The following is a 27,903-nucleotide window of genomic DNA, read 5'->3' on the forward strand; positions in this document are numbered from 1 at the left end:
TTGCATTCAGATACATCCCAGTCATGTGTACTAAACATTAATGAATTATAGCGCTGTCACTTTAACATAAAAACCATCCCCTGATCTGTATGAAGTGTTTTTGTAGCATGTATGTGAGTGTACACGTGGTAATGTGCATGTCTGAGGGCATAGGTTGTTTGTGGGATGGAATGTCATGTTTTTTTCTTAGCGTGGGAAAGAGAGAGAGATTTCTGGGTATAGCAGAGTAACTTTGACGTAGTTTTGGGAGGAGAGAGAACGTCGTAGACGAACACACCATTCATTTTACAAGCACATATTTGAGCCCCTTCAGACTCAGCCCACAGGAGCGAGAGGAAACCGCTCTTCCCGCTCCCCCTTCTCTCACTGGGACTGTTTGTAGAGCAGCTGGGTGGAGTAGAGCTCTCTCTCACACACACACACTCACACACACACACTCACAGATGTTCATAGACATGTACCTCTCAACCAGCGAGGAGTCAGATTTGGTGAGTCCCAAACATCTTACGTTTTTTGTCATTGGTTTGTGATGTTCGCCATCCGTTTTCTGCTCTTTTAAACAATGCTGGGCTTCCTTCTGGAAGTTTCTAGGCTAGGATTTTGTGGGTGGGAAGAACACATTTCCTGAAAGTTTCCTGAACTTTTTTTTTTTCTCCACAGTCTTGCATTGATGATTACATATGAGATGTGTTTACACTGATTATGGAATAAACACAGCTTTTAAACATACAGAAATGTAGGTTTCTAAACTACTGTCTGCACGTTTTGGCATCATAAAACTCTAGGAATAATTAATGTGAAATCCCATTAGGTTTATGTACTGTCTAGATCACTTCTGTATGTTCTCTTTCTTTGTTAAGATTACATTCATGTGTAACGGACGCAACATTCATACGTGTTTCCTCCTGGGTTCGTCATGAGGCTATTAATACAAATACACTGCTGAAAGATTTAGTTTTCAAGTTTAAAGGTTGTATTATATATAGAGTGTTTTATAAATAAAAGTATTATCTGCTTGATTAGCAAAGTACTTTGATGAAAATATGATGCATCCACCTTTTATCATTATTATTTTTACTTAGTATGTGTTTTTCTAGACTGATGGACCCAAAGTATGGGTAAATATTTTTTTTTTATATCTCCAGGACAAATAGCTCTCTACAAAATAAATGAAAATGAAAATAAAAAAATCTAAAGATAAATGAGAAAGATACAGATAACTTAAACAACTAATCACAACCTACTCTTAAATGCAAGCAAATCACTTAAATTTATGACTACAAATAAGAGCACATAGTCCTAGTATGTGTGTGTGCATGCAAATCTGTGTGATTTAGTCAATATCCATATTGATGTCTGGTGTTCTACTTTAAAATGACAGGGTGGAACAAGATCGAACGCATCAGAGTAAATTTGTGTGTTTGTGTGAGTGTGTTTTCATGATCTCTTTGACCTCTCAGAAAGAAAATCTGTGCTTAATAGCTTGAGGAGCACAGCTGTGACATGTTGACTCTATATGACTGTGTGTGTGTGTGTGTGTGTGTGTGTGTGTGTGTGTTTGTTATAAAGATGAAATAATACCAACATAGGATCATTGGGAAAATATGCCTCTACATAGTTTTTAAAATTACTGCAGTTTTCTGTTGAAGTGAACACTAGTGGCAGTAAAATGCTTTTTTTTAAATCCCTTTTCACATTTTATGATCACATGGGAGGATTACAATTTAACAAAATACTTATTTTTTCATGATATTGCACTATTATGCAATATTGTTTCACTTTTGAAACGTATGATTTGTAAATGAACATATTTTGAAGTTTGCATCACATATCCAGCACCGTATGTTTTGGCTTTTCTAGCATAAAGAGTAAACTTGCTCAGTAGTGCACCCGGTACAACATTGCACTTGAGTGCAATAGGTAGTTCTGGTGCGTAGGTAGTTATAAATGTAATATGATAATGCAATATAAATATAATATAATAATAAGAAGAAGATGAATCACAGAAATCCAATTTATAACTAAGTGCTTATAAAAGTGAAATGTATTTGTTGTTTACAAATTCACAAGAGTTTAACAATTCCTGGGTAACCACACAACTTAAGTGAAATTGAAAGTGAAAGTGTCATACAGCCACAAGTATGGCGACCCATACTCAGAATTCATTTAATCCATCCAAAGTGCACACACACAGCAGTGAACACACACACACTGTGAACACACACCCGGAGCAGTGGGCATCTATTTACCCGGGGAGCAGTTGGGGGTTCGGAGCCTTGCTCAAGGGCACCTCAGTCGTGGTATTGAAGGTGGAGAGAGAACTGTACATGCAGTCCCCCCACCTACAATTACTGCGGACCGAGTCTTAAACTCACAACCTTTGGATTACGAGTCTGAATCTCTAACCATAAGGCCACGACTATTCCTTTAAGAGTACAATACTTTAAATCTGCAGTCGGTAACTTTTGACGCTCTAGCGGTTAATAAACAGAACTGCTTGCGTCTTGCGGAAGAACATCGTAGCCGGAACTACTTCTCTGTTTGTGTCTATGAAGAATCACAAAGGTACTGGGTTACTCCGCCGCGGTACCCCGAAGCAATCTAAAATAGTCCGAATATAAACACTTATTATAGGTGCACCCTAGTGATTCAGGACAAGCCAAAAACACGGTTTGGAAAATTGATTCATGGTGTACTCGCTTATTATATACATTTTTCTACATTTTGAACACAAACAAAGTTATGGACCGCAGCTCTGATTGGTTGTTTCTTACCAGGAGCGGATGACTTTCTGCAAATGGCAATAGGACACTGGGAGGAGCCAGAGGAGCTTGATTTTTTTCACAGTTTATCAGTCTCATATTCTACTGTCAGGACATAATGACAGGTCTAACAAATATGTAAAAAATATATTTTTACAAAAGTTCCCTACTGCAGCTTTAATACTATATAATTAAGTGTGATTTGAATGAAATATTTGGGCACTTAATTGAATGTAAATTGCAATTTAATGAAAATGTATTATAGTTTTAATTTATATTAAATGCAATTAGCCTAAGTGTTTTTTGAGCCACTTAAGTTGGACTTAAGTACACCTTGATATGTAATGTCATAATTCGATTAATTCAAATATGGTTAAAGTACTGCCGAATGTACTGACAAGCATTTGCTGTATATTGAACTAAAATATACTTTAATGTAATTTCTATTGACACTGAAATATCATGTATTTAAACATTATGTACATTTACAATATGTGACCCTGGACCACAAAACCATTCATACATGTATATGTACATCTGAAAGCTGAATAAGCTTTTCCAGTGATGTATGGTTTGTTACTCTAGGACAATATTTGGCCGAGATACAACTATTTGAAAATCCTGAATCTGAGGGTGTAAAAAAAAAAAAAAAAAATATTCTAAATGTTCTTGTTGTCCAAATTAAGTCCTTAGAAAAACATATTAATAATCAAAAATTAAGTTTTGATATATTTATGGTAGGAAATTTACAAGATCTTAATGAAACATGATCTTTACTTAATATCCTAATGATTTTTGGAATAAAAAAATATTTATTGTTAGCAATTTTTACAGATATACAAATGCTACTTATGAAAAACAATGTGGTTAAACAAAGTGTACTAAACTGAGTTAACTTAACGTTAAGTTAATTCAATAGGCATTTTATTTTACTTATATTATATTTAATGCAAGTATAGCTTTTTTTAAATATACTTTCGAGATTCAAAGTGCACTATAAGAGCACATTCAATTTCAAAACAATTTCCACAAGAACACACATGCACATTTTACAGAAACAGATACACACACACGCACACACACACACACACACACAAGTAAACGTGCAGTGGGATTAATCACAGAAGACGACACACAGATGGAGCCACTGTGAAGAGCAACGAAGAGCAACGAAGAGCGGAGAGAGCGAGGAGGACAGGAGGGGAGGGAAGATAAGTGAATGCAAAACAGAGGACATACTGGAGAGAGACAGGAAGACTGTAGAGCGTACAGAAGCCTGGATGCCTGAGGAACACTATGGACATACAGAAGACCGAAAGGACAACGTGTAAAAGAAGAACTGGCAGTTAGAGGTGCAGATCACTGCAGCAGAGGTGCTAGCGTCTTTTGCATCGGTGCGCCGGGCTCTAGTGAGCGGGGAAGGGCTCTTCATAGAGGAGCATGGCAGCCTGGTTAGCTGGTGTTGCTGCGGCGGGATGGACTGAGTCTAATTCATTATTCTAGAAGAAAACACACCTCCACTGTCTACACAGGCCACCGCATCATCCACTATGCGCAGGGATCGAGAGCAAGCACATGGAATTGCGTGCCATCGTCAACAACACAGCAGGACTCTACCTTCCCACAGCAGCAGCACATCTAGCATTGATAACATTAGCCCGGGCAACAGCCGAGATATTAGGTAGCACTTTATGTGGCTTAAATTGCAGTTTTAGTGAAAGCTAAACAAAAAAAGCAGTGTCTGATATTTTTTTTTTTTTTTTTTTCTTATAATTGCATTTTTCATACCAGTGGCCGTCAGGTTTGTGTATAATTTTTGCATATCATTTGGTAGATGGTGGGCAGTAGTTGTTGTTAGTTTACTGAAGTTTGTGGTTGGTATGGTGAGGAGAGCAGATGCTCTAACTGGATTGGCTGATGAAGGCCTCCTGGATACGACTGCTGAAACGAGCAACAGGGAACCAAGTCAAGAACAACATCGGTGTAAGAAACTACTATAACTCTTAATACACTATTTGCGTGTGCAAGTGAATGGATAGTGACCGCAAAAGGATATGCTAGGATGTTGTTGATTTTCTAAACTTTTGATTTATCTTTATATGCTCTTGAATGAATGATTAATATTAAACGCACATTTCACTTGTGACCTTGTTTTGACATTAGGTGACCGTGATTTCATGTAAACATCAACAATGTCTATCAAGTATGTTCAGGGTTAATTTCTAAATATTTTAATTTATAATCTCTCTATTGTCTTAAATATGCAGGAAACTACATACAAAGATGCACACATTTTAGTGTATTAATGTCTTATTATTACTAAAAATACGTGCACTTTATTGTATTGAATGTGCACTTGTAGAACTTCAAATATAACTGTACTATAAATGTAATTGAATTGCAGAAAATACAAACTATTGAAATAAAAGGTCACTTAAGTGACTTAAAAAGAGACACTTGACTGTTTCACACTTAAGTAAACTCTTAAAGTTTTGCTTTAAAGTAAATTTTTAATCATTGTTTTTTATCCGTTTGTCATGCTTTATAGAAGTACACTTATTTTTATCTGTCGACTGACATACTAAAGCACATCTAAAGTGTTTGATTGGAATTTTAACTGCAGTGTGTTATTCAATGTTACATTTGATGTTGATATATTTTAAAAGTACCGAATTGCAACTTCATTATAACAAAACACAAATATATTTAAATATATGACATACAGGTTTCACAAGTCTTCCAAAAAAAATATATTCAGTTTGCACTTAAGTATATATATTTTAACTATATATATTTTATTTATTTATTTATTTATTTTTATTTTATTTTTTAAGTAACTTTTATTTTTATTTTATTTTTATGGGAAATTGTGAACAGTTGTAGTATTTTCTTTTTATCAACCCAAAAAATTTTGTAATTAGGCTGTGTATCCAGACAATGTTTCAATTAAGTTGAAATCCAATTTTATTTGTAGAATGTCATGTATGTGCTCAAGTCAGATGCTAGAAGTTGATTTATTTTGGACAGTCGATCCTTTTCCATCCCAACCAGTGACAGTGGTTTTGGACTTTAGCTATACCAAAGTCCCTTTCATCTCATTTTTTAAATTCTTTGTTTATACGGACATCTATTTAACTAGGCATGTCACTCGTTTTGTATTGTTTCTTTTCGTCCATATTTTTTCTTTGTCTTAGGCTAGCCTACTAATGTTACACTTATTAGGCTTATACATATTTTTCTTGGTCATACTATACACATCGACATCGATAACGGAGATTCTTGGAATCAATCTCGACGTTTGGTGATTTGTCCACGTTTGTCTACATTTTCTTTAGCGTTTGGTCCGTCGGTTCGTGTTTACTGGCAGATTACTTTTAAAGATAGACTATTATTCATTTCCGTTTCAATTAAATGTACTTTAGTATTATTACCTGTGTCCGTTGCTAAGTAGGGAGCATTCTGTACGCTGCGGTGCAAGATCCTCAGAAATGATCGTGTGTACTCCGTAGGGGCAGCTGGGGCACTTCCCTTTCACTTCAATAGCACAGGGAAAATCCAAAATAACGTTTCTATTGGTTTACCCGAAGAGGAAAATATGTGAGAGACTGATTACGTTAGCCGTTGTGAGAAACAGGTTACGCTTAATACGCTAGTTCTCTGAAATGAAACGCCGAGTTAATTTAAAGGGACAGTCACCTAAAAATGAAAATGATCTTAATTTACTTACCCTCATCATTTCTTTCTAAACATTTATTTCGTAAAATAGTTTGAAAAAAGTTTTGTAGTGAATTTTATTTATTCATTTTTTTGTCTGTCACGCTTAACTTTGGCCTCAGTAAACAAATAATTTGCTGTTTATTACTTATTTGTAATATTGTAGTTGGTTATGTTTAGCTATGGGGTGGATTAGGGCATCTAAAATATGGTCAAGCAATAAAAAGCATTAATATGTGCTCTATAAGAACTAATAAACAGCCAATATGCTAGTAATGGGTATGTTAAGTAACTAGTTACTAGTGAGAATTTGTCCCCGTAATAATTTGTTTCCATTTTTTCATACAATGCAAGTCAATAATAACCTAAACTTGTTACCTTTCTTCGAAATGATATATAAGAAACTATTCTGCCAAGAACAAATTACACACAACAACTTTAAAGTAGACTAGCTGTATATTTATCCTGAGCAAATGAGTAAATGTCATGGTTTTAAAATCAAGGAAGACAATCAACCATTTGTCATAATCCATGTAATTAATGAAATAAATGCAAACACAGAAACAATGTGTATATATAAAAAATGTTCCTGCTTTTTCCACAGGGTTCAGCGGACTCATACACCAGTCGGCCGTCTGACTCGGATGTGTCTCTGGAGGAAGATAAAGAGACCTTACGCAGAGAAGCTGAGAGACAGGCTCTGGCTCAGCTCGAAAAGGCCACGGTATTGCTGCATGTTTTACTGAGTGTCTGATTAATTGGCAGTTTGACAACAAGGGCTTGTTTGAATCAGTTTTTCTGTCTAATAGTGTGTATCTGTTCAAAATAGCATAACTTCATACTATATATCGCCTAGTATATAGGGCTCAGAAATACAGATTTCTGGCATGAAACTCTAGATGGCGCAGTCCGATAGGTCTACCTCAATCTGACCTAATGACATCATTATCACATAACACAGCTGATTGGTTCTCTCTTGTATTGCTAGCCAATGAGCTCGCTGCTCAACATTCAAATATATGACTAGTGCTTGCCGTAGCAGCTGCAGCTTGCTTCAGAAACCCTCCACCTTCCCCAGCTCCACCTGTATACATATGCTACGAGGTGATTTATGTATGCTATGTGGGGGTTATTTCATGTATGTTATATTTGCAGCAGCAATATTTCTTATTATCAATATTTCTGCAGATCTATTCCACCAAGACCAAATATATTAACATTGGCATGGACATTACCATACTAATCCCTCTGAAAGTTGTCATGACAGAACTTCTATTCTGACAGCAAAGGGACTTTTATTATGACAGTGCAAAGAACGGCAGTTAAATTCTTTGATGTAAGACTATGTTGCTTTTTATTTTATCACTGTTATATTCATGTGTCGTGTGTGTAGGCTATTTTTTTTAGTTAATATAGTTTAGAGTGATCACAAACTTACCAGGTTTGCTCTGTTGGTCAGTGTTTAGGCTACTTCTGTTTGATTCGCGTTTTGAACTATTTTTTATTTTATTTTATTTTTTTGTGTGAAAAATACCATAATAGGATTACAGAATCAAATCCTTTTTATTTTATAGATATTTTTATTATATAGATATATTGCATTGTTATTATTATTATTATTTATCAAGTTCAGTTTTTTTCATATTGATTCCTTTCACAATTAATTATTTGTAATGTAGAAAATAGGCCTATATAAAATAAATCAATTAATTGCCTTTTTTGTGCAATTATAATTGATATTGCGATGCATGTTATTTAAATTGATCTTATTTAATATTTCAGAATCGGCATCAGCCATTCAAAAATTTATGTGCATGTATACCGTGCACATTTTGTAAATTTTCTGTATGTATGAATGCATTGAACCATATTTTTAATCATTAGCCAAAATATGCAGTATACAAACTGCTTACTGCAAGGAATATATCCCTCAGTACAATGCACCGGCTTTCCATTTTCACTGTTACAAAATAATTTTGTACACAATTTTTGTAAAAGTTTTATCTAAAAATTGATAAAACCCGCTTTTTATTGGGGAACCAAATGAGGTTTTGTGACAACAGTGTAGCATTTTATATAACCAGCTCCAGTTCTTCATGACTGGTTATAATCATAACTATGAAGTCTAGCTAACTATGAAATCTAGGTGATTATCCTGTGACTGGTATGAATAGATTTCTAGTATTTTGGAGAATCTCATGAGACTGTTATTCTTGCTTTATAAATCATGCACTGAATTACTAAAATAGAAGACACAGCACCTTCAGGTTTTGTCAGGACATTGAGTGTGATCTTATTTTAAGGCTTAATTTACAGCTGAATGCTTTTAAACACTTTCTTTGAGGCGAACCAAAGCTGTTTGGAGGTGATATATGAAATCTCCCCCCGTAAGTCTTTCCCATCTATTTTTATTCTTCTATTTATTCCTGTTTTTGTCACATTCTCCTTCACCTCTAGGGGTGATAGCTATTTTTAGAGTTTGACATCAATCAGATTTTATAATTTATTTATTGAATGCTCACATAAATATTGATAACAAAGCCAGATGGCCTGCAATTATCTTTCTCTCTCTCTCCCTCTCTCTCACACACACACTGCAATTCTAACCTTAAAGAGTTATTTCTGCCTGATTTAGCATATAAGATATCCTTTTGTTGGTATAAGTGTATGTATACTATAGCTTGGTTCAGTAAAACCAGTTAGTTTACCATTTTTAAGTTACCACGTTTTGCAGTGGTTTCAGGTTTCACAAATTGAATATGTTAAACCACTCTTGGAAGTGCCTTAAAGGAATAGTTCACCAAAAATTGAAAACTAGGCTGCATGATTACATCGTCCACTGAACATCATACAAAGAAATGCTCCAAAACAGCACAATATATTTAAAGTCTTCATAAACCACCCTACAAAAATGTATTTGGAGGCATAAGAATAAAAAACAAATGAAACATAATAAACATTAGAGCTCTAAAATTGATTTGGACAGCATAAAGTAAAAACAAAAGTTTGGAAAAGAATGGAATAATGAAGCTGAAAATTCAGCTTTGATTACAGAAATAAATTACATTTTAAAATATATATCAATAGAAAGCAGCTCTTTTGAATTCTAATAATATTTTCACAATATTACTGTTATTACCGTATTTTTAATTAAATAAATGAAGACTCTGTGAGCACAAAAGACATAAAAAACAAAAGAAATTTGTAAATAATTACATGCTTTTGATTGTGCATAATGAAAAATGTTTCAGTTTTGCTTTCTGAGGAATGAAATAATTTCAAAACAACCTGAACCTGTGTTAAGATTTAGCATAAACACTCTCAAGGAAAGCACGCACGCTGTCAGATGTGTGTGTTTCTGGTGAATGTGAGTGAAACTGTAAATGCTAATCAGTCTGAACAGATATTTACACAAAAGGTCACAATCACTCTGTCTGATCAATACTGCATGTGAAATGGAAAGTGGTGTTACATAAGAGACAGACAGTGGCTGTGAAAGCCAAACAAGGGGTTCAAAGCTGCACAATATATATAAAAAGAATTAAAGCTATAATAAATGTTGCATTTTATTACAACAATATAGTGCATAATATAGTTTTGCATATCTTTTTATTTTAATAGCGCATATAAAGATGACGAGTGAGATAAAGAAAGGGAACATAAAGCAGCATTGTCTTGACAGATCATGGAGAGTCAGGTTTGCGTGTGATCAACGCATCATCCCCATTACCTTTACAGGACACTGTGTCCTCTGTTTGACACACCCATAATTCATTGCGTGTGCAGCCCATCATGTGGAAGTGAATTGCATACTGATTTTGCCCTTGTGTGTCAAACACTCATGTTCCTATTTATTATTATTTTTATTCCTGAAAACACAGAAAAATTTGTAGATAATAATTTACTCTTAATAATTTACTTCTTTTTTTCCATAGAACACAAAATTACATTTTTTTTTTTTTTTAAATCAGAAAATACTGTCAACCAAAAGACAAAATACCATGTTTTTAGGAATGAAAGTTTGTATAAAATCAGGTTAATGATGAACAAAACCCTTTAGAATAGAAATAGAAAGAAAACTGCTAAGTTTGTTAGTGCTGCTGCAGAGAAAACAGCCTGAAAAAATATGTTTAGTAATTTTAATCCTCAGACACAGATGTATAATATGCAATACTTGAAAGTGTATTTTGGATGTTTTCTTTCACTAGTCATGAAAAAAAATCTGTTTTATTATTATTAATTTTTTTGTAGTGTCTTGCATTGAATGTCAAGAAATCAACATAAAAGTCAGAGCTTGTAAATCTACCAAACACAATCAATGATTTTGTCAGATTTTTTAGTTTTAGTTTTATTAAAACATTTTAATAATTTAATTATCCTGCTGTTCTTTCTCCTGCAGAACACAAAATAAGAAAAACAACTTTATGTATTTTTCAAAATATCTTCTTGATTTGAAATGCTTTGAAATGAGTTGTTGTTGATATCTTTCTCTCCTGCTATTTGTTAATATTTCATTCTGTAATCACTCTTTGTTCTTCTACACAGTTTAAACCAGTGGCGTTTGCAGTACGTACTAATGTTGGCTACAGCGCTTCTCTTGAAGACGACGTCCCTGTGCCTGGAATGGCAATCTCATTCGAGGCTAAAGATTTCCTTCATGTTAAAGAAGTATGTACTTAAACATATATCCATATCCACATTCACATGTATGCAGATGGAAATGAAGAAGAAATGATTAGAAAAGTTGAGTAAAGTGTTTTAAAGACCTGAGCAAATAAAATAAATACTGTATTTCGCTCACAACAAACACAACACACTTAAAATACATCATGCATTACAGATTCTTTAACTAAAACTGACTTGCACACATATATAACAAGGCCTTGAATTACAATTTATGGCAGAAAGTATATCTGCAAATTTAAAAATAACCAAGATTTATTTTTTTCAGTTACAGTTTTCCACTTCGCAAACAATAATTAAGCATTTCTAGGAGTTAGTATATTTAAGATTATGCATGGCCTTGAATTTGTGCTTTGTAAGGTTCTGTGGGAATGGTATTTTAATGAATAAATATGCTCCATGGATGACTTCTGTGTGTTTAATGACAGAAATTTAATAATGACTGGTGGATTGGTCGCTTGGTGAAAGAAGGGTGTGACATCGGTTTCATCCCGAGTCCAGTGAAACTTGAAAGCATTCGCATCCTCCAGGAGCTACGTGCAAAACAAGGGAAATTTTACTCAAGGTATATGTTCCACTAACACACAACACATCGTTTTTCACTAAACTAAATATTACAGAAAAAACAGAGCTTTAGTGTGGCCACTTTTAACAAAACTAAGCTGTTTCCCAAAAGCATCCCTTTTGAATAGACGTGTGCTTAATTCACTTAATTGAATTGAAATAATCATGTTGAATGTGTGCGTGTAGTGTATTTCAAATCTTAAAAGAGTATATTTCAAAATCTCTACTTGCACATAAAAATATTAATCCAGTTAAAGGCCACTTAAGTGAAGACACTTTCATGACTGTTTCTAAAAACTTAAGCACACTTTTAAAAAGTACAGTTTGCTAAGTGCAATTTGTAATGTCAAATCAAAAGTTTATTTTAAATTTAATATTTTAGAGACAAATAATAATACAATTACATATAAATATGTAGTTAGGTCCTACTTAAAAAAAAGCACTCTAAAATGTATTTAATTGTCATTAACATGCAATTAAGAGTTAAATCATTACTTTTAGTTCACACTTAAGTATACTCTTTAAAAGTACTTTTTTCACAGGGGATCTAAAGCCTAAGTAGATTGTAGAGACGATTGGTGCCTATGTTTTCTATAATGTGCTTAGGCTTACAATGCTTTTTTTGTTAAGGATTCTATGTTGTTCTTTTGTTTTACAGTAAACTAGGGGCAAACTCTTTATCCAGTTTAGGAGACATTGTTTCAAACTCACGTAAATCAACCCCTCCATCCTCAGGTATGTTATCGACATTGGGTGTCACATTACAACTCAACAATACCTTTTTTTTTTATTATTCAGCATATCTAACAACTTTTATTGTGAAATACTTGGTTAATATTATATTGCAGTTTTCAACACATTCTCTACCACAGTCAAAAAATCCTAGAGGAATGTGAATGTGATTCACTTTGGGAATTTTATACTTTAAGACACTAAAAGGGTTAGGTCACCCAAAAATTTAAATTAGCCCATAAATTACTCACCTTGAAGTAGGGCTGACCCTGAAAAGTCGACGATTCGATGCTTTGATTCGAGGAGCCTGATTCAATTACTAATCTACCAGTCGAATATTTACAGGGGATGTTATTGATTATGCCATTTTGACTATATGTGAGCTCTCAAATGTCTGATTTCACATACTGTAGAACTACTGGTTTTCTCCCAATAAGTTAATATACAGCCTATTATGATGAAAGCATGAATAAATCTAACCACCCCTATAGATTTATGTTTCACTTTCTATAAATCCGTGACCGACAGAGGAGCATCTTGGCGGCAGGGATTTAAAACATTAACAAGACTCAAACTGACACAGACAGAGACTGTATTCTTTGTAGTACTACGGTGATATCTCTTCAGCGCACAGCACGAGCAGGACACACTACAACGCAGAATATTAATAACTATGACTGGTCTTTCACATCCATAGCATTATAATGAGAACACCATTATAATAAAACGCTGTGAATTTGTAGAGTTTAGCTGCCGCGTTTCTGCACATTGTTTTGTGAAAAACGTGTCCACAAAAGGAGTTCGCATCCAGAGCTGTGCACACACATTCATTTGCATTCAAGCTTTTTTTCCAGATAGCCTATAAGTCTTAATATTAATGTTATGTTGTTTAAATAACGAAGCGTATTCTATATGAAATTATGAGTTTAATCCCATTGATCAAAAACCTGCTATCAAATGCTCACTCTACTGGTCATCTTCATCTCATGAAGCTCAAAACAGAAATGCAGAACATTAATAACTAAACTGTCATATAGGCTAACTTTATAATGAGAGCACTATTGTAAAAACTGTGAATTGTTAGGGTTTCACTGACCTTTAGTGTTAACTATCTTTTAATCAAAACATAAAAACATTATTTACCCTGTTTGTATCTGTGAGTCATTTGTTACACATTTTCCCTGTGTGTTAACATCAGTAATTATGGCTGACGGATGTCTGTCTGACTTAATGTATTTTGCCCCGCCCCCAAACATATGATTCGACTATCATTCGAATATGAGCAAGATTAGAAAATTCAGATTCGACTATGAAAATCCTTAGTCGGGGACACCCCTACCTTGAAGTCATCCTAGGTGTATATAACTTTCTTCTTTCATACAAATCATATTTCATACGAGTTATTTTAAAAATGGTCTTTGATCTTTCAAACTGATTGATTGATGCCACTGGTGTTGCACTCCATTGGTTCATGAGAAGTTGAATAGAAAGTGCATCCATTAACAAAAAGTGTACGTATGAGGTCAGCTTTGCACATGCGCACATGAGTCTCGTGAAAACCAATTTTTTAATGGATGAGCTTTTAATTAAACTTCTCATGGACCGATGCAGTGCAACATCCGCTGAGTGGCATCAAGCAACTTGAAAGATCAAAGACAATTTTTTAAATAACACTTGCCTGGATTCGTCTAAAAGAAGAAAGTCACATACACCTGGGATGACTTCAGGGTGAGTAATTTATGGCTTAATTTTAATAGATTCAAATATATTCATACATATTCTGAAAAAAAAGTGTTAATTAAATATTGAATGTGCACTTGTAGTGCACTCAAAATCTTAAAAGTATACTTTGATAAAATGTACAGATTATATAATATTCATGAAATAAAAGGCCACTTAAAGTAAGAAACTTCCATAACCAATTTTCTAAACAATTAAGTACACTTTTAAATACTGACCTTGTTTTTTAACATTTTCAAATGTAACATTTTTTGATACATTTTATTTTAAGGTGTCTTTGTTACAGTGTGATCCTACATTTAAGTACTGAGTAATATTAATTAACTACATGTACTTATCATATGGTTATTACCATATGGATAGGGGTTTGGCTTCGGATTACTTGCATGTAATTATGCATAATTTGTTTTTATTATAATATGTAACAATATAATATAATTATATTATGTAACAAGGACACCCAAAATAAAATGTTACCAAAATTTTACTTTAAGTTTGTTCACACTAAAACACATGTAAAGGACTTTATTATAATTTTAATGGTGGTGTGTTATTTGTTAATGCATTTACGTTTATTCAATTGCAACTTAATTAAAATATATTTAAATACATACATGTTTCAATAGGAATGACATTAAAGTATATTTTAGTTTACCATAAATGCTTGTCTGTACATTCAGCAGCACTTAACCATATTTTTTAATAGAAGTAATCATTTCCAACTTAAGTGCATCAAAAAAGCTTTAGTTTATCTAATTGAATTAAATATTAACTTAAAGTGTACTAGTTTTATTTAATTGCAATTTATATGCAATCAAGTGTTCAAAACCATTACATTCAGTTCATACATATATAAGAAATTAAGTATTATTTTAAGTACGCTACTCCTTTTTCGCAAGGCAATGTTTTTACTGAAATGCCGTGAGCTTCAATGCATAACTGTAATTCTTTGTCTCATCAATGATTATGGTGCATTGTCCATCTTTACATTGTGTATGAATGAGGCTCATTTGTGTGTGCGTGTGTGTATATATGTGTGTAGCTGTGGACATAGACGCTGCAGGGTTAGATCCAGAGGAGAGTGACCCTCCTCCCCATCAGCGTTCACCCAAAGCCAGCCCAAACACAGTAATACCCCCTTTAGCCCGTGAGAAACGAATGCCTTTCTTTAAGAAGGTAAAGCATGCCGATGGACGCTCCCTCGCTCTGAATCTTTCCGTCACAGCAGCATCACGCAGAACCTGTGTCACTTGTCTTTGTCTGAATTCTCATGCAAGCTTACTCCACTCACTCTTTCCCTTCTCTCCCGTCTTGTCTTTGTTCCTCTCTATCCCAATCTTTCACTCTCCCTTTGCCTTTTCTTTTTGTCTGTTTCCCTTCTTCCTTTCCTCAGCCAATCAGAGGCAGAAGTCGGTAAGTCTGGCCTCACAGAGAGTCGCGTGTCAATGGATCATTCCTGTTATGCAGTATGTAGAATTTATTAATTATAACAAATTGGAATCTACTCACTGACCGATTTACATGACAGTTTTAATCTGAAGATAATTTTGATACACTGTATATATACTAGTAAAAGTGTGGAATTACTTTTTTTAATGTTTTTGAAAGAAGTCACTTCTGCTCAAGGAGGCTGCAGTAATATTGTGAAATATTTTTACAATTTAAAAGAAATGCTTGCTATTTTAATATATTTTCAATATATCCTAGACATGAGGGAGGCATACAATGAACAACATAGTAGGAATGATTGCATGGGCACTACTTAGTAACACTTCACTGTGTGGGTCTCTCTTCTGACATTTCTCTGTTATACAGCTTCAGATTTGCATTTGTTTGCGTGTGCATGTTTAATCAAAAATATAATTGTTTGTGCAATTACATAGAAATTTGCATAAATAATGATTTTCTAATTTGCTTAATTTGCACAGCACTGTTACAAAAGCTTGATATTAATTATTAATAATTTCACTAAAGCCCAAAGTATGTACGAAACACTCAATCTATGTAAACTTGATTTGAACTCAGGCAAAACAAATGCATTATTTAACTACAGAAATGCATTCAACTCATTCAACATATGTCCTTATTCTGCAGTCTACTTTTTTAAATGTAACTTCAATCTGAAATCATTAACAGTACAGCAATGTAAAAACTGGACATTCTCAGCCTGCTGATATTAAATTTGACACTTGCAGTCTAGATCTTGATACATCTCTCTTTTCTCTGTGTTCAGTGTGTGTTCAGTGTTTGTGTTAATGGTGTGTGTTGTGTGCTGCTCTACAGACAGAGCATGTTCCTCCGTATGACGTGGTGCCGTCTATGAGACCCGTGGTGCTGGTGGGACCGTCGCTCAAGGGCTACGAGGTCAGCATAGAGAAGATACTAAAGGGTTAATCCAGCCCTCATGCTGTCTTTGTTTTGTGGAGATGTTTGGTAAAATGTTCAAGCTGCTCGATTCCATACCGTAAAGGACTAAAAATGACAAAACATGGCAAACGTTGCATTACGTTGCACTGAAAATAAACTACTTAAAACAAATTACTTTGAAGCAATATATCACTTGCAAATTTAACGAATAATTACAAAGAAACGGCCAGATTGAATTCAACTGGAAATTCTGAAGTAAAAAAAAGAATGAATTTCTTGTAAAATGTACTCAAATACTGTAACTTCGAAGTTAACAAATAAAATGTCCACAAACCTTTTTTGTACAAAGGAAAAGAATATATATAATGGATGGATGGATAGACAGATTTAAGGTTCCACAAAAAAATTGTAAAAGTTAAACATCTGTAAATTAAGGTGCAAAAATAATATTATAAATAAAACTATGATTTAAACTGAGCTCTCACATCCAAACATAAAACAATACATTTAAATATGAGTAGATGCATTTACAGTGTCATAGAGAAAAGATTTGTATATTTTGAATAACTTGCAAATTATCATTATGTACTATTTTTATTCTGTGCAATTTTGAGTTTATGTCGTTAGTGTTTGAATTTGTTGCACAGATTATTCTTGATCAAATATGATGCAGAGAACAAAATAACAGCGACTAGAAGAGCTGGGGAAAAAAAAAAAAAACTTTAGACAAGAATTTAAGCTGTTTTTCTAAATATCTAACTTGTTTATAAATTCTGAAGAACTGAAGACAAATGCTGACTGACAAAAAGTTAAGTTGGTAAAGATTTAAAGTAAACTATCCCTTTAAATGTCATAAATCATTTGTTTTTATACATTCACAGCATTTGAGTGCTTATATTTTGACTAAACATTTTCCCAGTCTAACATGATTCCTTATTACTTCACAATTACACTGAAATGGTAAAGCATTTAGATTTACATTGAAAAACATGGTGAAAAAACCCTGACATGATTCTTTCTGTGTGTGTAAATAGGTAACAGATATGATGCAGAAAGCGCTGTTTGACTTTCTGAAGCACCGTTTTGAGGGGAGGTGAGTCTTTAAGCAGTTCTCTTCCTCCTCGAGCCTCTTTTGGGGGAGTTTATATATTTGTGTGTGTGTGTGTCACGTGAGTGTATGATGTTTCTTTAAATAGTCACATCTCATTGCCTTAATTGGCCATGCTGGTCCATAAGCACACAGCCGGGTCTCATGCCTGTACCTTCCCTTGACTGCCGTTTCCCGAACACAACTGTGCAGGATTTGCAGTATAACAGTTAAAATTATCGTATCTTTTCTGTATTTTACAAACTTTCTCCTTACCACATTCATATGTGCTTTAAAAAAATGCTTTTAATGTATGTTACGTCACGTACAATGGAAGTTTAGATGCTAATTTCATGTTTTCTTATAGTATCTCCTAGTCATATACAAGAAAAATAATGGACTGCTTAGAGAAGGGATGTGTGCATTTGTAACGGATTAGTCAGAAAACATGGTCAGATTTTATATTTGACGCATTATGTGCACTTCCGGTTAAGTGTAAGATTGTTTTTAACGTCTCTTCTGCTCACGAAGGCTGCATGTATTTGACCAAAAATACAGTGAATATTATTAAATATTATTACAATTAAAAAAAGATGGTTTCTATGTGAATATATGTTAAATTGTAATTTATTTCTGTGATCAAAGCTGTATTTTCAGCACCAGAAATCAGTATAATATGCTGATTTGCTGCTCAAGAAACATTTCTGATTAATATCGATGTTGAAAACAGTTGTGCTGCCCAATGTTTTTTTATGGAAACTTATTTATTTTATTTTTCAGGATTTTTTAAAGAATAGAACATTCAAAAGAACAGCTTTTATTTAAAAAGATACATATTTTGTAGCATTATAAACATCTTTACTGGCAATAATTTTACTTGAATGGTAATGCATCACGTTTCCAGAAAAGATTTGTAGCAGCACAACTGTTTTCATTAAACAGAAAAAAAAACATTTAACATTTAATACAATATACTTATGCACATACATGTGGATCGTAATTACATTTAAAGAGCTTGCATTGAATTAACATGCGTAGTTACACTGTGTGCTCTCTTGTTTTGTGTATTTCAGGATCTCGATCACGAGGGTGGCTGCTGATATTTCTCTGGCCAAGCGCTCTGTGCTCAACAACCCCAGTAAACATGCCATCATCGAGCGCTCAAACACACGCTCCAACTTAGGCAAGTGAACGTGTTTGATGGTTGAGTGTGAATGACTAAAAAAGGAAATCTTATCTGAAATGATGAGATTTAGTAAATAGGTTTTTTGCTTTCTTGCTTACATCAATTGTATTCTCTTATTATTGAATTGTAATTCTTACAGTATCCATATCAGGACATATAAACTCTCACACAGGGATGGGCAGTATTTTGTATTTAAATATATTTAATCTTAGTATTTTTGTAGTTTCAAAATACATAAAATACAACCTCTTTTACAACCAAACATCTTTATTAGACTACTATGATTTCTTGTATCAACAAGTATACAAAAATACTAAAAACAAAAAATTACCAAGATTGAATGCATTTAAATACAAAATACACTTGACTTTTCCAAAGGTATTTTAAAATACAAAATAGTATTTCAAATACATGTATATGAAATACTGCCCATCCCTGCTCTCACATAATCAAATATATTTGTCATAATATTTTTTCAAATCGATGCAGCAAGCTAAAGCCTGCCAAAATGGGCGGGGCAAAAGGCTATATAAGCAGCCAAATCGCCAGAGGAAATCAGGTCATATGACTGAAGCGACGACACTGAACCCACGGCCTCATGACATGGCATAAAACACAGTACTTGTTCTGTGTCTCAGGGAACCGAGGTTACGTTCGTAATGAATATATATATATTACAACTGCTTATTTTGTCATTATTGTTCTGTAATACTTAAATAATTAAATGTCATTTTAATTTTTTTCATTTAGCTGACACTTTTATGCAAAGTGACTTACAATTGCTATATATGTCAGAGGTCGCACGCCTCTGGAGCAACTAGGGGTGGAGTGTCTTGCTCAGGGACACATTGGTGTCTCACAGTGGATTCAAACCAGGGTCTCTCACACCAAAGGCATGTGTCTTATCCACTGCGCTAACACCACCCCATAAATGTAAAGGATTTGTTGTGGAGTGAAAGGAACTAAATGGTTTCCTTATATTAACTGGTATTTAATATAGATAAAACAAGTGATGTAACTGTTTGCAGTAAGAACCAAGGTTACGTTCGTAACGGAGTACATTCCCTTTCGATACTTCACTCATACTCCGTATGGGGAACAAATTCAACCGTGCCGTGCCACGGTAGGGAACGACATGACTTATCTTGAACACCTTGGGGTCCAGGGGATAAGTGAGAGGCCGGAGCCGTCGAACCCTTGATGCTACTCTGTTACCTGAAGGTGGCATGAAGACGGAGTCTGATAGAAGCCATCGTATCAAACCGAAAGAACCCGAGCGTGCAAGGACAGCGAGGACCAGCCGGCCGCCACACAGATGTCCTTTATAGAGACAACACTAGACCAGGCCCATGAAGAGGCCATCCCTCTAGTGGAGTGGGCGCTTACTCCTATGGGGCACTCAATGCCAATAGAGGAGTAGCATAGACAGGACTCTGTGCCTGTCTTCCCTGACTCGTTTAATGACCTGAGGGATCAGAGCGATCAGGGGAAACGCGCAAAGAAGGAGGCTGGGCCAGTCGTGGGCCAGCGCATCGGTGTCCTTCAAAAAATAAGTTGGGCAATGAGAGTTGCTTTCTGAGGTGAAGAAGTTCGACCTCTGCCTTCCCCTTGAGAACCGTCTGGGGATGGAGCATCCATTTGTCCGAGGGGACATTGCTCCGCGAAAGCATGTCTGCTCCCAGATTCTTCTTGCCAGGTATATGCGTCGCCTTGAGCGATCGCAACCTGGGTAGTGCCCATTCCAAGAGGCGCTTTGCCAGTGCGCAGAGGCGGCTGGACGAAAGGCTGTCTTGGTGATTCATGTAGGACACCACTGTCATGCAGTCTGACTGAACTAGGAAGTGACGCCCTTTCAGGATCGCCTGAAAGGATTGAAGGGCTTGTTCTACTGCCAGCATCGAGGCAGTTGATATGGAGATGGCTCTCCTCGTGCGACCATGAGCCGAAGGCTGGTCTGCCCTCGCACAGAGCACCCCAACCAAGGTTGGATGTATCTGTTGAGAGCACTATTCTTCTGGAAACCGCCTTTAGGGATACTCCACGACTGAACCAAACAGGGTTCATCCAAGGCTCCAGGGCTGCTAGGCAGGCCTGGTTGACCCTGATGCGAAAGCAGCCGTGCTGCCAAGCATGATGTGGGACCCGGAGTTTCAGCCAGTATTGCAGGGGCTGCATTCGTAGAAGGCCGAGCTGCATCAGTCCTAGCATCCTCTGAAAGAACTTCAGAGGGAAACAGGCTTTGTTCCTGACGGAGGCCGTGAGCTGCTGAAGCGCGCTCTGGTGATACGACTGCCCTCATATGGACTGAGTCAAAAAACCGCTCCCAGGAATGTAATGCGTTGGCTGGGGAGCAATGAGCTCTTGGAAAAATTGACCCTGAGTCCTAGGCACTCTAAGTGGCTCAGGAGTATGGATCTGTGGTGGTCTAGCTTGGTGCGCGACTCGGCTAGAATGAGCCAGTCGTCGAGATAGTTCAGAATGCAGATTCCCATCTGTCCAGAGGGGAAAGTGCCTCGTTCATGCACGTCATGAAAGTGCGAGCAGCTAGAGACAGTCCAAAGGGAAGGACTGTATATTGGTAAGCCACACCTTCGAACGCGAATCTCAAGAATCGTCTGTGATGGGGGGCTATCTGGATGTGAAAGTAAGCGTCTTTCAGGTCCAGCGAGAAGAACGGGCAAACTGCAGTGAGTAGCCGTGTTTTATTATCCCCTACTCGGCCCGCTTGACAAGAGGCTGGATAGCATCGGATGGCAGGCTGCTGGTTACGGGCCTGAAACTGACAAGTGTGGAAGAGGAAAAACGCTCTCCTTTTGAAAATGTGAAACATTTATTGTGTTCGCCATAATAACGTCACTTTGCATGAACTCAACAACAGTGGGCCCAGGTCGCAAAGCAGGCAGGCGAGAGAGCTTCTGGGGTGGTCCGGCTGCAGCGGGACTTTTCCCCTTCCTCCTCTTCCCACACAATCAGGAGGATTTAGAGGGCGTCGGGTCCAGCACAATCCTTTGCCGGGGGCCCTGACATCTAGGCGGTTTAGCGCGCTTAGCGGGGCGAGCTGGGAGCTGCTCCCTAGGGGGCACCGCCTGGGGGGTAGAAGGAATAAGCTTGCTCTGGTGCTGAGTCGGCACAGTCCTGGGGCAACTCGAGGCAGAGCTGGAGCGTTTGAGCAGGAAGTTTTGCATGGCCTGGGATGACTTCTGTGCTACAGTGAAACGCTCTGTAAATCCCTTCACGGCTGGCCCGAAGAGACCAGATGGACAGACTGGGGCATCGAGAAAAGGCCACTTTGTCGCTCTCCTTTATTTCCATCAGGTTGAGCCAGAGGTGGCTCTCCAGCACAACCAAGTTGGCCATAGATCGTCCGATGGTCTGGGCCGTGGCTTTCGTGGCACGCAGGGCCAAATACGTGGCACTGCGGAGATCACGAAAAGCAGGTTCATTAGGGCTAGACTCATCCAGGGAACGAAGAAGTTTTGCCCAATAAGCCTCAATCTAACGTAAAAACAAGCACAGATCTGTGCACAGAAAACAACTTACGACAGAGTTCCAATAAGTTTGCGTTTGCTTTTACCACATTATTATATACTACGTATCAATATGCTTATTATGAAATTCAATGTAGACAAAATACTACACTAAAATACATCATGAATTAGTGGTTTCAATCAATGTAACAGCTCAGTCACTTATCGTTCTTGACTGCGCATAGAAAAGGTAAATTTGCCTGGTAAAAATAAAATAGAAATGTAATAACAGACAATGAAATTTATGATAATGATTTACAAGAGTATTGCTACAATGAATTTCACTTTAAGTAAAGAAAAAAACATTTATTTCAATATGTAACCGTATTGTTTTTGTTTAGTATATGGCAAGGAATGATTACTGGAATTTAGCGTTTCAACAAATGTAGTAAAGTGTTTAATAAAGGGAGGACAGTCCACCCAAAGATTAAAACTCACCCTCATTTCGTTCCAAACCTGTAAGACTTTCTTCATCTTCAGAACACAAATTAAAGGGGGGGTGAAATGCTATTTCATGCATACTGAGTTTTTTACACTGTTAAAGAGTTGAATTCCCATGCTAAACATGGACAAAGTTTCAAAAATTAAGTTGTACATTTGAAGGAGTACATTTGTTCCCAAAATACTCCTTCCGGTTTGTCACAAGTTTCGGAAAGTTTTTTTCGAGTATGGCTTTGTGTGACGTTAGATGGAGCGGAATTTCCTTATATGGGTCCTGACGCACTTCTGCTGGAAGAGCGCGCGCTCCCGTATAGCGAGGCTGAGCAGCACAGACATTTCACTTATCAGAGCGATTCACTGATCAGAGCGAGAGCGTTGCGAAAAGTCACAAAAGAAGTGTGTTTTTGGTTGCCAGGGCAAGACAACCCTGCACAGATTACCAAAAAAAAAAAAACAGCATTAAGGGACCAGTGGATGGAGTTTATTTTTACAGAGCACCAACGGAGGCTCGGAGCGAGTCGTTGCTGCTGCTGCTTTCGTTCAGTTTCAGCCTCTGGATCTGATTCTGGATCATAAATAAACGGCTGAATCTGACTGTAAGCCATGGTTTGTTTTGGATGATGGGTTTTCCCTCACGGTAATGTCACAGCTTCCACATGCTCTCAACGCAAAAGCCTACTGGCGCTCGTGATTCTTTAGCTCCGCCCACACGTCACGCCTCCAGTTGGTCGTGTTTTCCGGGAAAAATCGGTACAGACTATCTTTCTCTTATGAATATAATAAAACTAAAGACTTTTTGGAGTTATGAAGGATGCAGTACTACTCTATATGTATTCAAGATTAACAGGATATTGAGTGAAAACGAGCATTTCACCTCCCCTTTAAGATATTTTTAATGAAATCTGAGGGCTCTCTGACCCTCCCATAGACAGAAATGTAATTACCACAATCAAGGTTTAGAAACTTAACAAGGACATTGTTAAAATAGTTTATGTGAAATCAGTAGTTCATCTGTAATTTTACAAAGCTACGAGAATGCTTTTTGTGTGCAAAGAAAGATAAAATAACTTTATTCAACAATTTTTCTCCTCCAAATCACATTAAAATGATGGTTGAACCACTGATGGACTATTTTATTTATTTACTATTCTATTGTCCTTTACTACATTTCTGGGCTTATGAATGTTTCAGCTACATTCAATTACATACATGTCTAAGGAAAGTCAGAAAAGCTCTCGGATTTCATCAGAAACATCTTAATTTGTGTTCTGGAGATAAACAAAGGTCTTACGGGTTTGAAACGACTTGAAGGTGAGTAATTAATGACAGAATTTTAATTTGGGTGAACTGTCCCTTTAACGAAATCAGGGAAATTGAAATGACTGAATTATTTTTATTTTTTTTAAATGGAATCAGAACAAGAACCAGAATTGTTTTGATTCCTCATGATCTGCTTCCATGATTGTGTGGCTTTAAAGTTGTTCCAGTTTTGTTTAATTCCTTTCATTACATGTTACTTCACATTATTCTTTCTGAATTGTAATGTTAGCTTAATTGGTTCCAGTGTTTTGGATCTCAGTTATTCTCAGTATTACTCTCAGACTGTCGTGTGTGTGTGTGTGTGTGTGTGTGTGTGTGTGTTTGTGTGTGTGTGTCTGTGTGTGTTTATAGCCGAGGTTCAGAGTGAGATCGAGAGAATCTTTGAACTGGCTCGCACGCTGCAGCTGGTGGTTCTTGACGCCGACACGATAAACCACCCGGCTCAACTGGGAAAAACATCTCTTGCTCCAATTATTGTCTACATCAAGATCACCTCTCCAAAGGTACACACACATATACTTTAAAAGAATATATTTAGTCATAAACTTGCCATGTCCTACTTAAGTCCTACTCGTTTCGCTTCGATGGCTTCTTCGCTTCTTTCAGCCTCACTCTGCTTCACACTACGATATTAATAAATCTTTAATACATTAGCTCATCCATGAACATGATTTCTGCCGGAGTCCCATCATGGCGTCATCTTCCTATTTCTTTGTTTGTTTTGAATGTGCGCCCTCTAGTGGCGAAAACCTACATATTGTACCTATAATTGCATGTTAATGACAATTCAGATAAATCAACTTTTTTTATTTGACTTTACAAAGTGCCCTTTTAAAAGTGTATTTAGGTGTGTTGAGAAACACTTGTAGCCTTTTATTTCATTAACACTGTTATCTGCACGTATTCTTTTTACATTCTTATAAGATTTGAAGTACACTACAAGTGCATACTTAATGCAATTAAGCATAGTTCTTCACAGTGGATCCTCTGATTGTCTATCAGACTGTCTTTCTGTTGTTCAAGACTGATATTTTGCTGGGATATTGTAAACTCTGGTTTGTCAATCCTTTAGGTTTTGCAGCGATTAATAAAGTCTAGAGGAAAGTCTCAGGCAAAACATCTCAATGTTCAGATGGTGGCAGCAGACAAACTTGCCCAATGTCCTTCAGTGAGTTAAACCGATCACCCATTCTCTCTCACTCTCTGCTCTCTAACAGTTCATTTCCCTCCTCACACGCTTGTTTGTTGTCTATCCAGGGGCTTTTCGACATCATTCTTGATGAGAATCAGCTGGAAGACGCCTGTGAGCACATGGCTGATTATCTGGAGGCCTACTGGAAATCCACTCATCCTCCCGGTGTCCCGCAGACAAACCCTCTGCTGGAGAAGCTCACCACAGTCGCCTGCAATGACTCACTGACTAATCCACAACCAAAGGTGCCTATGGGACTTCAGCCTGCACTTACATTAGCAAACTGAGAAAGCTATAGTAAATGTAATCAATCATTGCTGCTAGCTTGCTAAGATAAGTTTTGCACTCACATACAGAAAGCATAGGTATCCAGTTACAATACTACAGGACGTCCTAACAAAGACTTGTTAAATAAGGGAATGCAGTAGTGTACTTCAAATCTTACAAATATTTTAAAAACTATACTTGCAGATAACATAATAGTCATAAAAAGCCATTTAAGATGGTTCCATGACTATTTCTTAATTTATAACATAAGTGGGTAGAAAAAGTAAAGTTCAACATGCTGCATTCTATAAAAATTTAAACAAACACATTTCCATTTAATTGCAATTATTACAAATAATAATAATGCAGGCCTTTATTGCATTAATCTGAAAGAAGATAGTCATATAGACCTAGGATGGCTCAAGGGTGAGAAGTAATGGGCTAATTTTTACAAATATTTTGGTGAACTATCCCTTTAACATTGGAGAATAATAGTAGATCTATGGAAACTTGCTTCTGCCACTGAAAAAAATGGTTATTGCGATTTACATATTGCAATTATTACTTTTCTGACACAGTTGCGAGTAATAAAGTCAGAGCTGTTAGATATGAACTAACTTTATTCAATTCTAAGCAAAAAGCCCAAAATTTGAGAAAAATTTCAGAATTGTGAGAAAAAAACTGCACTGAGATGTTTACTTTGATTTCTTACACACTGTTTTTTTACAAAACAATAACAATCTTTTTGGTAAAACTTTACAGTAAGGTTCCATTTGATAACATAAGTTCTGGGAAAAAAAGTCTAAATTCTGCAAGAAAATGTTTAATTGCAAGGGGAAAGTAAAAATATATAGTTTATTTCTCAATTCCTAGAAAAAAAGTTAGAATTGTGAGAAAAAAGTCGTAGTTACTTTTTTATTAATTCAGTGGCGGAAAGCTGGCTTCCATTTCCTGTGGATCTGATGTGGTCTGTAGGGATTTCAGAGGTTTGCGTGCGTGTGTGTTAAAAAAATTTATGCATTGATGTGTTTACTTTGATTTTCTTACAAAACAATCTTTTCTGTAAACCTTTACAGTAAGGTTACATTTGGCAACATGTAGTTTGTGTCTGCAAATCCACATAACTGCATTATTCCACACGTGTTGCTAAATCAGGTCAGAGCGGGTGAGCAGACAACAGAGAGGCCAGCTGACGACAGGACAGGCTTTTATGAAGGATACCATCATCATCATCATCACTACCAAACTCAAAAGCAAGGAAGTTTGGAAGACGACAACGCTGAGGAGAGAGATGCTAAAGCTAACCACGACCAACAACCGAGTGAATGGAGAAGCGGCCACAAACACCACAGCCATCTTCATCATCATCACCGCCATCACAGTCGCACCACGAGGACGCTTTCCAAACAAGAGACGTCAGAGTCCATGTATCCAGAACCTCACACTGGACAAACACAGGAAGAGGAACCGCCAAACCATCACCATCATCACCACCGGGGCGACAGAGAGAAGGAATACGACCACAACGAGAGGAACGGACGGCAAAGAGGAAAGCAGAGGTCCCAACGAGACCCTCATCACGAGCGGGACAGGAAACAAGGAGAGGAGGAACGGGCGAGAGAGCATTACATAGAGCAGTGACACACAAACACACCGACCTCAATCTCATGTGTTCTTACAGGCCAATGACACGTGTGTCCATACAGTGTGGACACATTAAATAAAGACAATTCTATATAATTTAACATGGCATTGATGATGAAATTCTCTTTAAAGATTGTAGAACTTTGTGTATTTATTTTTAGTTCTGTTTTTTAATTGATTTGCATTCCTGGTCTTATTGAACACATCATAGACGCATGCTAACCCAAAGGAGAAAAAAACATTTTAATCAAAATTTAAGACCTTGCACTGATTTGAAACAATCTTGGTTTTCAGCTGATGTGACAGTTTCAGAAATTAATGCAAGTTTGGGGCAAAAACGCCACCGAAAGTGAATGGCAAAATGTGTCCCCAGATAGAAATCTGCTGTTTATTTTTTTATCATATATATTTCTTACAATTCTTTAGGTCTAGTTAATTACTCAAATTATTATTATTATTATAATTATTATTTATGTAAGCTTGTTTCCGCCAAAGAAAAAAAAGACTTCTGACTTTTCTTCGTTGCAATTAAGAGTTGTAAACCGAAAGAAAAAAAAAGTCCTAATTGTGAGGTTAAAGGTTGCAATTACTGTTTAGTTTTTATTTTGTGGAAAAAAAAAAATGAATAGACAATGAATAGTTGCCTATACCTTTTTATTTATTTTTTATTCCACGGC

At 36.2% G+C, this 27,903-nt stretch overlaps 1 protein-coding gene across 4 annotated transcripts; it reads left to right on the forward strand.

Annotated features, from left to right (window-relative positions):
• The first annotated feature begins 241 nt into the window (after positions 1-241).
• Positions 242-27,852, forward strand: cacnb2a (calcium channel, voltage-dependent, beta 2a). 4 transcript variants are annotated; one of them, XM_026268288.1, is made up of 13 exons: positions 242-488; positions 7,081-7,200; positions 11,022-11,144; positions 11,588-11,724; positions 12,382-12,458; positions 15,238-15,371; positions 16,479-16,559; positions 17,597-17,655; positions 18,723-18,832; positions 24,475-24,626; positions 25,196-25,291; positions 25,381-25,560; positions 26,738-27,852. In XM_026268288.1, exons 1-13 carry the CDS (start codon positions 444-446, stop codon positions 27,221-27,223), a joined length of 1,800 nt encoding a protein of 599 aa, XP_026124073.1. In that variant the 5' UTR covers positions 242-443; the 3' UTR covers positions 27,224-27,852. The 4 variants fall into 4 exon arrangements, with proteins under 4 accessions (XP_026124073.1, XP_026124075.1, XP_026124072.1 ...); XM_026268290.1 differs by lacking the exon at positions 15,238-15,371 and adding an exon at positions 15,589-15,608 and having other exon boundaries at positions 444-488; XM_026268287.1 differs by lacking the exon at positions 242-488 and adding an exon at positions 3,824-4,745.
• The last annotated feature ends 51 nt before the right edge of the window (positions 27,853-27,903 follow it).

Source organism: Carassius auratus, chromosome 7, assembly GCF_003368295.1.
Source record: "Carassius auratus strain Wakin chromosome 7, ASM336829v1, whole genome shotgun sequence".
Lineage (NCBI taxonomy): Eukaryota > Metazoa > Chordata > Actinopteri > Cypriniformes > Cyprinidae > Carassius > Carassius auratus.

What these genes read in the sequence shown, in the direction of transcription:
- cacnb2a (XM_026268287.1), top strand. Translation starts at nt 4,680, where the DNA reads ATGAAGGCCTCCTGGATACGACTGCTGAAACGAGCAACAGGGAACCAA. An exon ending in AAGTCAAGAACAACATCGGT is followed by an intron (nt 4,746 to 7,080) that starts GTAAGAAACTAC and finishes CTTTTTCCACAG; the next exon opens with GGTTCAGCGGACTCATACAC. An exon ending in GAATGCCTTTCTTTAAGAAG is followed by an intron (nt 15,372 to 16,478) that starts GTAAAGCATGCC and finishes GCTGCTCTACAG; the next exon opens with ACAGAGCATGTTCCTCCGTA.